Below are 14,484 nucleotides of genomic sequence, written 5' to 3'. Positions count from 1 at the left end.
CATTTTCCACTCACTTTCACAATTAATACCTTTGAAATTATTATCTACCCAAAATGTCCTCCTTGTCTCTGCTCTGAGCCTCAATTATCCCAAATATATGTCTGCTGCCCAGGCTTCCCTTCTCAATATGTATTCATGCAGACAATTTGCGATTGGACTTCCAAATGTAAGAGTTCATTGTCATCCCAAACGTAACGTGTGCAAAATTGAACTTTATGTCAATTACTATGTTTTATCCTCTTCAAAGTTATCATCTCATCACCAATCACCATCTATTCACATAGTCATGCCAGAAAACCCTGGCCAAGTCATTCTTGATATTTCTCACCCTCTCCTATTCACAAGTCTATTAATTCATTGTAAACCCTGGTTTCCTCTTTCCATCTCACTTCCAGCTGTCACTCATCCCTCAACATCTTCAACCAAAATGTCTGTGGAATCTTCCTGAGGATCACCCAGGTATCATATCTCTGTCTAATCCATTCTCCACAAAGCAGCCAAATTATTTGCTTTTAATATAAAGTGATGTTACTGTCCTACTAGAAACCTTTCAATGGCTTCATTTACCTTATGAAATAAGAATTTAAATAAAAATTCAAGTCCTTACCATGGCTCATAGCAGCTTTAAGACCACATAAGAACTTGCCGTCTTCCAATAATTCTAATCATTCATTTCATTTCTTCTCATAATTTTGGATGTTATACACGCTCACACATACTCTTCTTTGTGGCTTTTCTTATCACACTTTAAATTGTAGTGCATTTGTTATATATTTGTTTAGTTATTTGATTAGTATCTTTGTTCCCCCCAAAATTTATAACTCCCTGTAACTGTCTGTGTTTCTTCTCATTTTATTCTCAATGTTTAGACAAGTGACTGGGCATATAGAGCCCTGGACTAGGACTCAGAGATGACCAGTTCTAGTTTTAATGGTTAGAATATTGACCAAATAGGCTGGACATGGTGGCTCACCCCTGTAATCCCAGCACTTTGAGAGGCCAGGGTGGGCAGATCACGAGGTCAGGAGTTCGAGACCAGTCTGGACAACATGGTAAAACCCCATCTCTACTAAAACTACAAAAAGTACCCGGGTGTGGTGGCACATGACTGTAATCTCAGTTACTGGGAAGTCTGAGGCAGGAGAATCGCTTGAACTCGGGAAGTGGAGGTTGCCATGAGCTGAGATCGCGCCATTGCACTCCAGCCTGGGTGACAGACCAATACTCTGTCTCGGAAAAAAAAAATTTTTTTGATCAAATAAATAAACTATTTTATTAACAGGAATAACGTATTAAAATAAGAGCACATGTTTTTAGTGTAAAATTGTTTAGGTAAGTAAAAGTAGCTCCCCTGGCATCTAATAACTGAGTTATTATTTTACCTTTGCTACATACAAACTGTGAATTTAGTTAGTTTCCTCACGTCTTATTTTCACATCCCTAGACTGGAAAGAGCAATGCAAAGTAAACATTGAATGTGCTTATTCAGATCCCTGGCACAAGATGTACTGAATACATGACAACTAGGAAAGCTGTGATAAAGAGGGACATCGACGGGCTGAAAGTTCCTGGTCCCATCTCCAAACTGTCTTCCCACATTCAGTTTCTCAATCAAAGGTTTCTTTCTTTCTTTTGTTTCACCATTTTATCCACTGTCTATGAGAATACTGGCATGTGAGTTAACCACTCTGAGGCATTCACACCAAACAAAGGCTTCAGAAGATGCCCCTCTGAGCCAGAGCTGTGCATGCTCAGAACCACAGAGTGAAGCTCCAAGCATGAAGCCAGATGGTGGCATTTCAGGCACCAACAACTAGATGAGGATGTGCATGTGGGGAGAGAAATGGAGTGTAGGAAAATAAAAATTAACTTAAATCACAGACTGCCTCTTTCAAATCCTTGTACCCTAATCACTTAAAGATTTTGAAGCTGTGAAGGAGGTTCCTGAGGGCCTCTGTGGCGGAAGAGATGAGGTCCCCGCTTACCTCCTCAGGGTAGCTCTGGTGGGTGGGAGGAGAGAGGCTGGTGAAGAATCCACTGAAGGGAGAAATACCAAGTACTGCACACACTGTGCACACAGCCCCACTGCCAGTCTCCACCCACTCCCTGCTCTAAGCTCTGTAAAGCTGCATCTTCAGAGTTCCCTGGGTCCAAGGGCTCCAAGAGGTAGCTGGGCAGCAGGGATTGTAGAAAATCTTGAGTGAACGACTCCTCTGTGCTCTGCCATTTCTCCCACTTAGAAATTTCCAAGACATTGAGAATGAAGACTGGCTTGTCCTGGAGTGATCAACATATTCAGCTCCTCATTTTGTAGGAAAGCTGAGGCCCAGGAAGAATCCATTCAGTAAGCCAACAACATAGCTGAACTGAATCCCAGACCACTGATTCTCAGATTAGGGTTCTTTCCAGTAAGCATACCACAACTTAAATGGACTTCAAGAAGTCAAATGGCATAACAGATAGCAGCCTAATTATTTAGAGTCATCAAATAAGGTGGCCATCCTTGTTTGCCCCAAACTGTACCGGTTTTAACACTGAAAGTCCTGTATTAGGAGAAACTCCTCAGTTTTGGCAAACTGATATAACTTGCACCCTACCGCCAGACCTGGAGTCAAAACCTTGTCTAAATGAATGTCATTATGAAATCAGTTGATATGTTCATGTTTCAAATTTCTCACTTATAAAATGATAAACAAACTCCTATAGATCCAGGCATATTTGAAACAGTCACATTATAAACACTTATTAAACAAGACCTATCATAAGGATTTGCCAATTTTTCATCTGCCAGAAAAAGAAAACTTGAATAAGGGGTGCAAATGCCTTTTGGCTTTGGGGGTCCTGAGGATTCTCGGGGAGGCTGACTTCTAACACTAATGTAAGGGTCTTAAATTTTGTAAAAAAATTTTGGGGCCATCTTGTATCACATTTAAACTTTCGTAATGAAGAAATGGAGACTTTAAGAAGTAAGAAGTTTTGCTAATATGCACAGAGATATTATTTACAGAGTTAGAACTTATACAGAGTTTGAACAGAGTTAGATAATTATAATTATCCTGATGCAGACCCAAATTATCCCCATTTATCATGGCTGAGGAAATAAAGTGAGAGTAACTAATATTTATTTACTAAATATTTGTGATTCTGCTAGGTTTTTTGATATAGTTAGTTCATTTTGTTATCAGTTAAAACCTTATGAATACATTTTATTATACCTAAAAGCACTATGGAATTATTTAAAGGAAAATAAAAGCATACATATTTAGAGCATCAGAAAAGAAGAGTATTCAAATTATTTATACAAATGTGCGTACGGGTATAATATTTGACATCTTAAAAAAACATAAAAGACTTTCTCATGAAAAACTAGAACTTCATTGAAAATTTTACAACTGTTTTAAATTATAGGACAAAAAATTTAATTGTTTTAAATTACAAAATGAGTGTGTGAGTGTGCCTAAATGTTTGCATGAGAATGGGGAGAAAGTGTGCATGGGAAAGTGCCTGTAGTTACTGGGAAATGGGAAAAATAAGTCTACCTTCTTAGAATTAATCAGTAATTCTGTCACAAGACATCAGAAGAGGGACATAAAAGGACACCCTTACAAGAAATAATGATTCCCAAACATTGGAGATTTGACTGATTTAACCTGATTACCAGGATAAGCCATGGAAAATAATTACTATTTATTATCCACCAACAACATACCATAAGCTTACTACAATCTTCATATGTATTATTTAATATTCAAATAATCCACGAGTTAGTATTTTTATTCACCTTTTGTAGATGAAATATATGAGATTCAAAGAGATTATGCAACTTTCCATATCATAAAACTGTTGGGTGAGACAAGATTTCAGTCCAATCCAGGATCAAAGGTTGTAATTATAAATAGATGCCCTCCCCCTAACACACACACATAAAATCACCACTTGCAAGAGGAGATAAAAGTGAAGAACAAAAAGAGACTTGAAGGACAACATTAATCAAGCAGGTTTATAGAGAAGACCCAACTAGCCCACTAAGTGTCATGGATTAATAAACTAACAAATTGGCTTTTTGGAGATTGTTATCTTTCCAAATGTAAGACATGAAATTTTTGACTTTTGTAGTTAAGCATTTTGTCTCTTGTCTCTTGTTTACCCAGAAATAAAACTATGACGTGTTTTTCCCCAGATAGTTTACTATTCAAGTTGACAAGACAATTTGTGCCAATGCAATAATTCTATTTCTCATTGGAAATTAATAACATCACACATACATTTCAATGTGTTGGTTAGTGTAAACTCATCTTTGAAAGAAAAAAACACACTGAAGGAGGTGCTAAGGTATGACAGTGAACAGGATAAGCCTTTTCTCCAGTCTCACAGTGATGAGGGCAACAGGCTAAACAAAAAAACACACTGAAGGAGGTGCTAAGGTATGACAGTGAACAGGATAAGCCTTTTCTCCAGTCTCACAGTGATGAGGGCAACAGGCTAAACAAATAGTTGCATGCATTAATTTGCTTTGGAGAATAAGTTTGGGGTGGTAGGAATAGGAACTACTTTTAAGGAGAAAACCTTTAAAAATGTGGATGATTAGTTTGAGACCTTAAAGGTAAATTAGAAATGGACAGAGGAAGAGAGGAGTGAGCTCAGTAAGTAAGTGTTCGAATTATGAACGCTGCTTGTAAAAATATTATATCCTTTCGGTTCCAATTCCCTGAATATTTGTCTATTTCATTGACTTCTTACCAGACCCACTGTCATTCTCTAGATTATATATCAACATTTCAATAGCATCTTAACGGATTTCCCCACATTATTCAGCCCTCTTCTAATTCATTTTCCACATTACATCAATATTAAGTCAAATTTCATCATGCTATTTTCATGATAAAATCCATACATTCATATTGCCTGTAAAGCACTGTGGAATATGACCTTTATTTTCTTTATTGTTTTTTGAGATGGAGTCTCGCTCTGTCACCCAGGCTGGAGTGCAGTGGCAGGATCTCAGCTCACTGCAAGCTCCGCCTCCCGGGTTCACGCCATTTTCCTGCCTCAGCCTCCCGAGTAGCTGGGACTACAGGCCCCCGCCACCACACCCGGCTAATTTTTTTGTATTTTTAGTATAGACAGGGTTTCACAGTGTTAGCCAGGATGGTCTCAATCTCCTGACCTCGTGATCCACCTGCCTCGGCCTCCCAAAGTCCTGGGACTGGCCACGACCTTCATTTTCAACTTTATGTTATACTATTGTTCTCTTGTTCTTTCTGTTCCAACCAAAATGGCCTCCTTTCAGTTCCTTGAAGATGCAAGGATTACTCCAACCTCAAGACCTTAACAAATGCTGTTTCACATGTCCTGAAAGCTTTTCTCCATGCACTTCCCCTTCACAGGGCTAGTTATTTATCCTCCAACTCTTGGCTTAAATATTATTGCCTTATGGATCCCCCTAACCCCTTAGCCTGGAAGAGGATCTACTAATAGATACTTATATAGCATTCTCCAGTGATCTTTTCTAATATCTTGCAGAGTTGTGATTAAATGATCTAAGGTAAATGGAAAATTATGCACTTAATTCCTTTCTTCTATGTTATTATGTAAATTCCATGAAACATGACCATCTCCCTTATTCCTTAATATATTCAATGCACCCAGCATGATGTTTAGCAAACATTAGGCATACAACTAATATTTTTACCATAACCAACACCATCAGCATAACAGCACCAGCGATCTTTCTGTAACCTTTTGCAAAATTGGATGAATCACATGGTAAGGTACATGTGACTTGCATACACCTATTCAACCTATGTTTCTTTCTCATTGTATCTAGATTCATAGCAGCCTCACAGTACCATCTTGTAGCATGAGCCACACTGGAGTCTTGATTCTTTTTAGATGAAACCAAATTCCAATCCAAACCTTCTCTTCATTCCTCATATAAAATCTTCGTAAAGTGATTTACTCACCTTTTTACTTTCATTAATCCAAGTTCATGTGCAGTAGAGAAATCTCCAGCTCTATAGCCTGTATTAAAGAATCATTTTCTGGGATACCACAGACAGAACATGACATCTTATCTCATTGGATTATAATTATTTCCCCCCACTAATAGCATTCATGTATACTTATTGAGAACTTTATGTGTTGACTAACTCTATAAACTCATTTAAATTTTACAATTACATTATGATACAGATTCATATTTTACATATCAAAATGAAGCCACTCTGAGATAAATAACTTATCTACAGTCACAAAACACCCAACTGACAACACTAGCATTTGAACCTAAGTACTCTTAACTAATATGCTGTATGGCCACAATGGGGCATTCAGAGGGTAAGTGCCTTTGTTCCTCACGCTCCAAGGATTCTCTTAATGCTGAAGGGGTCTGACATGTTTAGGTACTCAACAAATAGTTACTGGATGAAAGAATGAGCCTCCTTTGTGATTTAGCATTTCTTGGATCTCCAGGTTAAACTTAGATCCTCAGTATTAAATGAATTTACCGTGAATAAGCCAATAAGAGGAAGGAAAAAACTGTAAGGCCTTTCACAGTGATGTCACCAACCCAAAATAATACAGTCTTGGATTTGGGAGTTAGACTATATGAGTTTTACCTCCTGTTCTTTGACTTACTAGTGGTGTTATCCTAGACAAGTTACTTAATCTGTTCTTTGCACCTCAGTGTCTTCAGCTGTAAAATAAGAATAATGTTTTACCTATATCATTGGCTTGCTGATATGCTACAAAGTTAAATAGATAAATGAGTAAAATATCCTTTAAAGTTTACTGAGCACGTTAGACACCATCAAAAAACAGCAAGGTGTTTGTCAAAGGGTACAAAGTTTCAGTTAAACAAGAAGAATAAGTCCTAAAGATCTACTGTACAAAATAGTGCCTATAAGAATTATTGAATATTTTTAAATGTGCCAAGAGAGTAGATCTTATCATAAGTGTTCTTATCACCATAAGTAAATAAATAGAGTGGGAACTTTTAGAGGTGATGCATATGTTTATGATATGGACTGTGGTGATGGTTTCATGGCTGTATACTTATCTTCAAACTCATCAACTTGTAGGCATTAAATATGCAGAATATTTTGTATATCAATTACATCTTAATAAAGTAAAAAAAAAAAGAAATGTTATTATTTGTATTAGTTAGCTGCCATTAAAATAAGCATCAGAGATTTTAAATGACAGTTCTAACTGGCCCAGATAAATGAAGAGATCGGGTGAAATTAGTAGTACTGATATCAGCCCTTATATATATAAAGTGTCCTGCTATTTCATTTCAGATTAGTTACCTGATATTGTCCTTTGACAACAGAGAAAACATTCTGGTTAACACAGCCTTCTGGTGAAGAGGGAGCTAGGGAGTGAAACTATGATTGTTCCCACTGCATACTGAATTCCCTGAGTGCCGGGGAAGATGAGCCTCTTTGGGGCCCCATCGGTAGTGATGGTGGACACTTCGCAGCCAACAGTCACAGCTGAAGAAAATGGCTCTGACAGGAAAGAGAAACACTTATCCCTTGAGATGAGCACAAAGGTGCACTTGGAAAGCACCTCAGAGGGGAACCAGCGGGCACCAACACTCCAACTGCTCCCTTTGAGGCTCACCTCCTTGAAGCTCTCAGATAACTCTTAGTTGCTGGCATTCATCTAAAAATCTGTCCTCTTTCTGTCTCAGTTTATTACAAACCTAATTTTTTTTGTAGAAAAGTAGAAAATTCATTTTCCCAAATCTCACTAACCAGATACTAACAAAATTTGTGATAATCCTTCAAAATACTTGTTCTATACAAAAGTACAAATATTTAGCAACGACATGATATGCTAGTGTTTTATCCAAAACAAAAGTCAGCATCTATAATGCTATTTGATAATATGTACTTTATTTGAAAATATTCTTTTACATGGTTTATACAATCCTTTCAGCTATCCTGAGCTAGAAATCCATTCTGGCAGGACATGTTCTATTTTAATTAACACAGTTTGTTTTTATATTCACATTTTAACACTTGGGAGGTCTACTATATTTCTGTTCTCATTGTATGACTTTTTTAAAGCTTTTGAGGGCAGACAGTCTCATTTGTATAAGAATTTCAAACTAACTTTAAAATTATTTTGTTGAGCAATGGGGAAAGGATTCCCTATTTAATAAATGGTGTTAGGAAAACCGGCTAGCCATATGCAGAAAGCTCTAATTGGATCCCTTCCTTACACCTTATACAAAAATTAACTCAAGGTGGGTTAAAAACTTTTCAGTATTTCAGAAATTAATAGTTTCATATTGTTCTATCATATTTGGCAAATTTTATCAATTTTCAGTAATATTTACATTTAAGCCTTTGTGTTTTCTTGATCCATAATATTATTTGTGAATAATGACAAAATAGTCACATTAATTTATCCATTCTATAAGTATTTATTGAAATTTAATATGTAATCTTACAATGCTAAATTCTAAAAGATAAAAATCTGGTTACTATAAAAGTTTTTTTTTTAATTGAGTACGTATTATATGCTAACCAGTATATCAACCATCTTACATACATTATCTTGAGACTTTATAAAAACCCAACAATCTAGTCATTTTAAAAACTCAATTTTAGAAATGATTGAGTCTCAGAGATTTTGGAATTTTCCAAGGCCATGATATGCCTTTCAAAAAATTTGCACTTATTCTAATATTAACAAAATAATTCATTCTTTCAAGAAGTTTGTAATTCAAATAAACAGCTATATGCAGTAAACAGAAAAGGACAGAATGGTTTCTAAATGCTGTATTATAATTCTACACAAAAAATAAAGCATAAAAATAATAGAATATATGTTTTATCGCTTTTTGAGGGAGGAGAAGCAGGTAGATAGAGGGCTCATAGCAAATGAAGGGCTGGAAATGTTTCATAGAGTGGATAACCCAAAAGCTGAGTCAGTGCCTGACCCAGGGTATCTGTTTAATAAATATTATTTTGATGAATAAATAGACTGATGTACAGTTTTTAGGCACATGAGTGTGGAGAAGAATTTCTAAATAGAGGCTGTTAGAACAAAACTACAGAAGCATAAAGCAGCCTGTTGGTTCAAGAACCACATGTAGTTTAGTATAGCTAGAGCAAATTATTTTGGGGTGGGGAAAAATGATTAAGAATAATAAGGCATAAAAGACACTTGCTGTGATGATAATATTAAGAGATGTGCTAAGGGACTTGATTTTTAGGCAATGAGAAACTAAAGGGTATGACACATTTTATAATCAGATAGACTCTTTAGAAGATCTCTATAGTTGTGGCATGGAAAAAGGAGAAAAGGGAATGGTAAACAACGAGATCAGTTTGGAAGACAATGCCATGTGAAGTGACAGGAGATAATGAAGGCCCCAAATAAGGTAGCAACAGTGGTGATATAGACACAGAGACAGGGTAAGTCAAAGTCTAATCAGAGTTGTCAGGATTTAGTGTTCAATCACAGATAAAGGGATAAGGTAAAATAGCTCCTCCTGTCTCAAGTTTTACTACATTGGTCAAGGATTCCTACAAATAAATGATAAATAATTATAGTTTTAAAAAGTAGAGACAAATTATTTTATTTTAACCATAAAGTATATGATCTGACAAGTTAAGAAAATACACCGAAAAAATTGCTTTATTTTTACATAAAACACATTTTTGTTTCATTTCATCTTTTCTGAAGGCTATTGCCAACATAGTTTTTATTATTTCAGTCATTAATGTGATGAGTTGTATTAAAGAATTTCTTTTGGCAGGGCACAGTGGCTCACACCTGTAATCCCAGGACTTTGGGAGGCTGAGGCCGGTGGATCATGAGGTCAGGAGATCGAGACCATCCTGGCTAACATGGTGAAACCCCATCTCTACTAAAAATACAAAAAATTAGCCGGGCATGGTGGCGGGTGCCTGTAGTCCCAGCTACTCGGGAGGCTGAGGCAGGAGAATGATGTGAACCCGGGAGGCAGAGCTTGCAGTGAGCTGAGATTGTGCCACTGCACTGCAGCCTGGGCAACAGAGCGAGACTCCATCTCAAAAAAAAGAAAAAAGAATTTCTTCTAAAAAATAGTAATTAATTTAATCCTACACGTATATATATATATATACATATACAAACATACATATATATGTAAATCTCTCTCTAAAGATATATATATGTATTTCATGTTTGACCAAATAGTCTTCCTACTTTATTATTTTCTTAATTCTCTGTTACTATACACACAGACATACAATATAAATTATCCTACAAACTTCACCAACTTTTAATATTACTTAATTTTAAATAATTTAATATAATTTACATGCAATTACACTTATATCATTTTTAAACACTAAGTGGATGGTGCATGTTATATGAAATAAACAGTGGCATGCATAGTTATTGGGTTGTGGGGTGGGGGTGTGTGTGTGTGTGTGTGTGTGTGTGTGTGTGTGATTTTAACTAATATCTCTTTGACATAATACTTGGCAAAAGAATCCTTTCCCCCATTACGACAGTGTATCCATGGTAATCAGTAATTTCCTTTCTGATGATTCACATTAAACAAAAGATAATAGCAACATATTGTGACAAGATGAAGGATTAATTATGAGAATGCATATTCTTGGATTTAAAAAGAAGGAAATTAAGCAATTACTTTTTTTAAAAAATTATAGCCCAATTTAACTTGGCAAAACCTGTTAGGTTTAGACTTAACTGTTGCCAGGATGCAACAACTGATAGCTGGAATCCTAATGGAAGGTCAGTGCCCTAAAGGATATTTAAAATGCCCTGTTGAAGCAGGTCTTGAAAACTCAAATTTGCGGAGTAAGGATAAACATCCTCTGAATCTCTTCTTTTCAACAAGTCTCCTGCTCAAATCCTGGTTGCCAGTAGTATTTTGCAAAGCCTCTGACAAATTTGTTTGGTTTTAATGGAATAGATGACAGGGTTGAGCATCAGAGGCACAAAGAGATAGATAAGGGACATGAGTGTGTGTACATACCATGGGGCATGCCTCCCATACCGAGCAGCCATAGACACACACACCATGGGCACATAGAAGATGAGCGCAGCACACATGTGTGACACACAGGTGTTAAGAGTCTTTAATCGCTCCTCCCGGGAGGCTATGGCAAGTACAGAGCAGAGTATGAGCACATAGAAGAGGAGGATGAGGGCAGAATCCAGGCCAAAGGTAAAGATGACGATGAATAGACCATACATACAATTGATGGTGATGTCGCCACAGGGCTGGCAGATCAGATTTGGATGCAGGCAGTAGGCATGGGAGAGGAAATTGGCCTTGCAGAAGGGTAATCTCTTCAGAAGGAAAGGCAGTGGGAAAACCATGCAGAAACTGCGGATAATAATGGACATGCCCATATGCACCACAGGAGCATCAGTGAGCATTGTGGCATAGCGCAGCGGGATACAGATGGCCACATAGCGGTCGAAGCTCATGGCCAGCAGGATGCCAGACTCCACAAAGGAAAAGAGATGGATAAAGAACATTTGGGCCAGCAAGAATAAAAGTTGATCTCCCTTAAGTGGAAGGAAAATGTGGCCAGAACCGTGGGTAGTGTGGGAAAAGACACACCTAGATCATTAACTGAGAGCAAGGATAGGAAGTAGTACATGGGCTGGTGCAAGCTCCACTCCTTCTTGATAATGAAAAGGATACGGGCATTGCCCACAATGGAGACAATGTAGAGAGCACCAAGGAGCAAAAAAGACCAGTGTTGAGAGGTCTCCAGCCCAGGGAGTCCTGTCAAGATGAAATGAGGAAACCCTGAGCTGTTGTGGGAATTACCTCTCATGCTGGAACTCCTGCTTAGATTCTAGGGCCACTATCCTGTAAAGAAGACAAATATACAGTTTTATCCATGGTTTCTGCCTAACATTTTAAGACCCCCACATACTATCAAGTCCCATAATTTATTGCATTAATACATTTAGTTCACCAGACTATTTATCCTTGGCTCTCCTACTTACCAAGATTTCATGAATGGCCTGGGTTGTCTCAGCTTATCTGGCTGTCAAGACAGGTCCATTTGCCCTCCTTTTCACCTGCCTCTATTGGGCTCTTTGTCACATTTAAAGCTTTGAACTCTTCAATTCATGGGTATCAATTTGTTCAAGACCTAAGACAAAAACTCTTCTTTCCAATTACTACTTTTTCAACAATTATGCTCTCTTCCTGAGGAAATCACTTATTCACGAACAATAATAATTTCCTCTTTGCATTCTTTCATGTTAATGAACTTCCACTACTCTCAGTTTCCCTGCTCCTATACAGTCTCTCAGTTAAATTATTTTATCCATTCATCTGGACAAAAGATAAATGGATAGGGAAATGTTCATTCGTGGAGATAATCTTCCAGACATTCATCAAGGTACATTAGACTTTTATATTACCATCCACTTTTTCATTCTTTTATCCATTTAGCTTGAGGCATCACTTTGCTCTCTGACTAATTTAATTTGATTAAAGTAAGTTTTTAATAATTTATTTTATAACCAAATCATTTCTAGCTTCTAAATGCCCTGGGGTTAATAATCATTTCTCTACACCACAGAATTGCTTTTCATCTGTGTTCACTATCTCTTTGAACAATATCATCATTGTGCCCAAGATTGAGATTTTAAATCTAAATGTAACTTTGATTTCTTCTTTTGCTTTACCTACTACATTAAACCAAGTAAGACCTGATGAAAAGACCAAACCCCAAGTGCCTCTATCAGCACCTTCCTCCATTTCACTCCACCTGCAGTTCCACTCTTTAGACTCAAGATATCACATGAGTATAGCATAATAAAGGCCTCCTAATAAATATCTTGCCGCTCTCTATTCATCTCTAAAGTAGAACTAATATTTTTAAACGCAAATCTGAAAATGCACTGTTCCTATTAGAATTGTTAAATGATCTCTCATTATCAAATGATAAAATCCAAACTCTGCCTAGAATTAAAAACCCTCTATAGTCAGTATTTCTCTCAATATTTTTTGCCTCAATTCTTAAAATTATCTTTCTTATACCTCAAGACACACAGATCAGTCTACTTGCTGTCATCTATGTGTGACCTGCTGCTCACCAGCTCCCAAAGGTTGTCCAGACTGTATGAATATACCCATTCAATCCATCTTCCAGGACTGAGGTCCAAGGATGCCCTCCTCCATGCATGTTTGACCACTCATTGTCAACAGAGGTACCTTCCCCATACTGCTCACAGATGTAGACTTGTATCTCCTTTGTTCCATTCTTCTGTCTACCTTACATTATAGCTTTATAAATTTTATATATTCTTCTGTCTCACCAGCTTCAAAAACTCCACTGTCACTCTTATTCAGTCCCTGCTATGCTATGGTTAGTGCTGGGCTTGTCCAGGAGAGGTATCGGTAAGTCACTTTCTGAGTTTTGGACTCTTTGCTGTAAACTGGAGATGCTAGGAAATTTACCTAACGGGAATATGAACAGCCGAAAGTAAACAGTTATAAAATCTTTCAGGACCAAAAGCTTTTGCAACTCTGAGGTCTAAAGCTTCTCTACACCCCTTCTTTTTCTGGTTGTCAATTGTATAAATGAGTAAGTATACCAATTCATAGTCTAGTTTGAGAGACTCCTAAGGAAATATAACAGTTCAATTACTCAAAAGTTAAGAAATACAGGAAAGATTTTTAGGAGAGAACAAAAGAGGGGAATTTGCAATATTCTAAGGCAACTTTCCATCTGCCTTTGCTTCTCTATCTGCACTCAGAACTCCGCTACCCTTCTTTCTCAGAATACATTTTTTTTTCTTTATTCCAGATTCTTAGGATCTCTTTGTTTGGCCTACCTGCAGTCTTCCACTTTTTTTTTTTTTTTTTTTTTTTTTTTTTTTGGCCTCTGTATGCACTATAAGGATACCTCTGATTTGGAGTATTTGAACATTAAATAGGGTCCTGCCAAGTGCCTTCTAAAACAGAATAAGTGCATTTATATAGCCCTTGATATGAGAGTTTTCTGAAAAATATATGTGGTGCTTATTCACACCAAAGCATCTACGTACAAAGTATAGCCTGACAGGGTATCTTTTCTGAAAAAGCAATGTATGAAGCAGAAAGCATGGTGGAATTTCAGAAACCAAGAGCAACAGATAGAAAGCAGAGCACTGGAATGGTAATGGAGATGAGCACATGCAGAGAACAAAGGAAGCTGACTCAGATTAGGGGCAACCTTTCTTCTGGTTGCACGAGTCATCAAAAGCACAGAACTTTCTCAGGCTGGAAACAGAAAGATGTGGCAGATAAGTCAGAAATCTAAAGCATTAGAGACCCTCAACACACGTTACTTGAAGACACCAAATAAAGCACAAGAAATAACGTGGGCAGCTGCAGTAATGTGGTTAGGAGCAAAGGCCAAATGTCATCTGATACCCAGCAAGAGGATGGAAACATTATCCTACAATCAAAGAGAAACAAAATGAACTACGAACCTAAATGAGCTT

The 14,484-nt window shown here is 37.1% G+C and overlaps 1 protein-coding gene across 1 annotated transcript; it reads right to left on the bottom strand.

Annotated features, from left to right (window-relative positions):
- Positions 1 to 10,872: 10,872 nt before the first annotated feature.
- LOC126935156 (olfactory receptor 51I1-like) lies at positions 10,873 to 12,429 on the bottom strand. The gene is given in 2 exon segments (XM_050756355.1): positions 10,873 to 11,519; positions 11,522 to 12,429. Coding segments are annotated over 2 exon segments (942 nt in total). The 5' UTR covers positions 11,817 to 12,429.
- Between the last annotated feature and the right edge of the window lie 2,055 nt (positions 12,430 to 14,484).

The sequence above is a fragment of the Macaca thibetana genome, chromosome 14 (genome assembly GCF_024542745.1).
Source record: "Macaca thibetana thibetana isolate TM-01 chromosome 14, ASM2454274v1, whole genome shotgun sequence".
Classification (NCBI taxonomy): Eukaryota; Metazoa; Chordata; class Mammalia; order Primates; family Cercopithecidae; genus Macaca; species Macaca thibetana.
The sequence above is the reverse complement of the archived record's forward strand: the minus strand, read 5'-3'. Positions and strand labels throughout refer to the sequence as shown.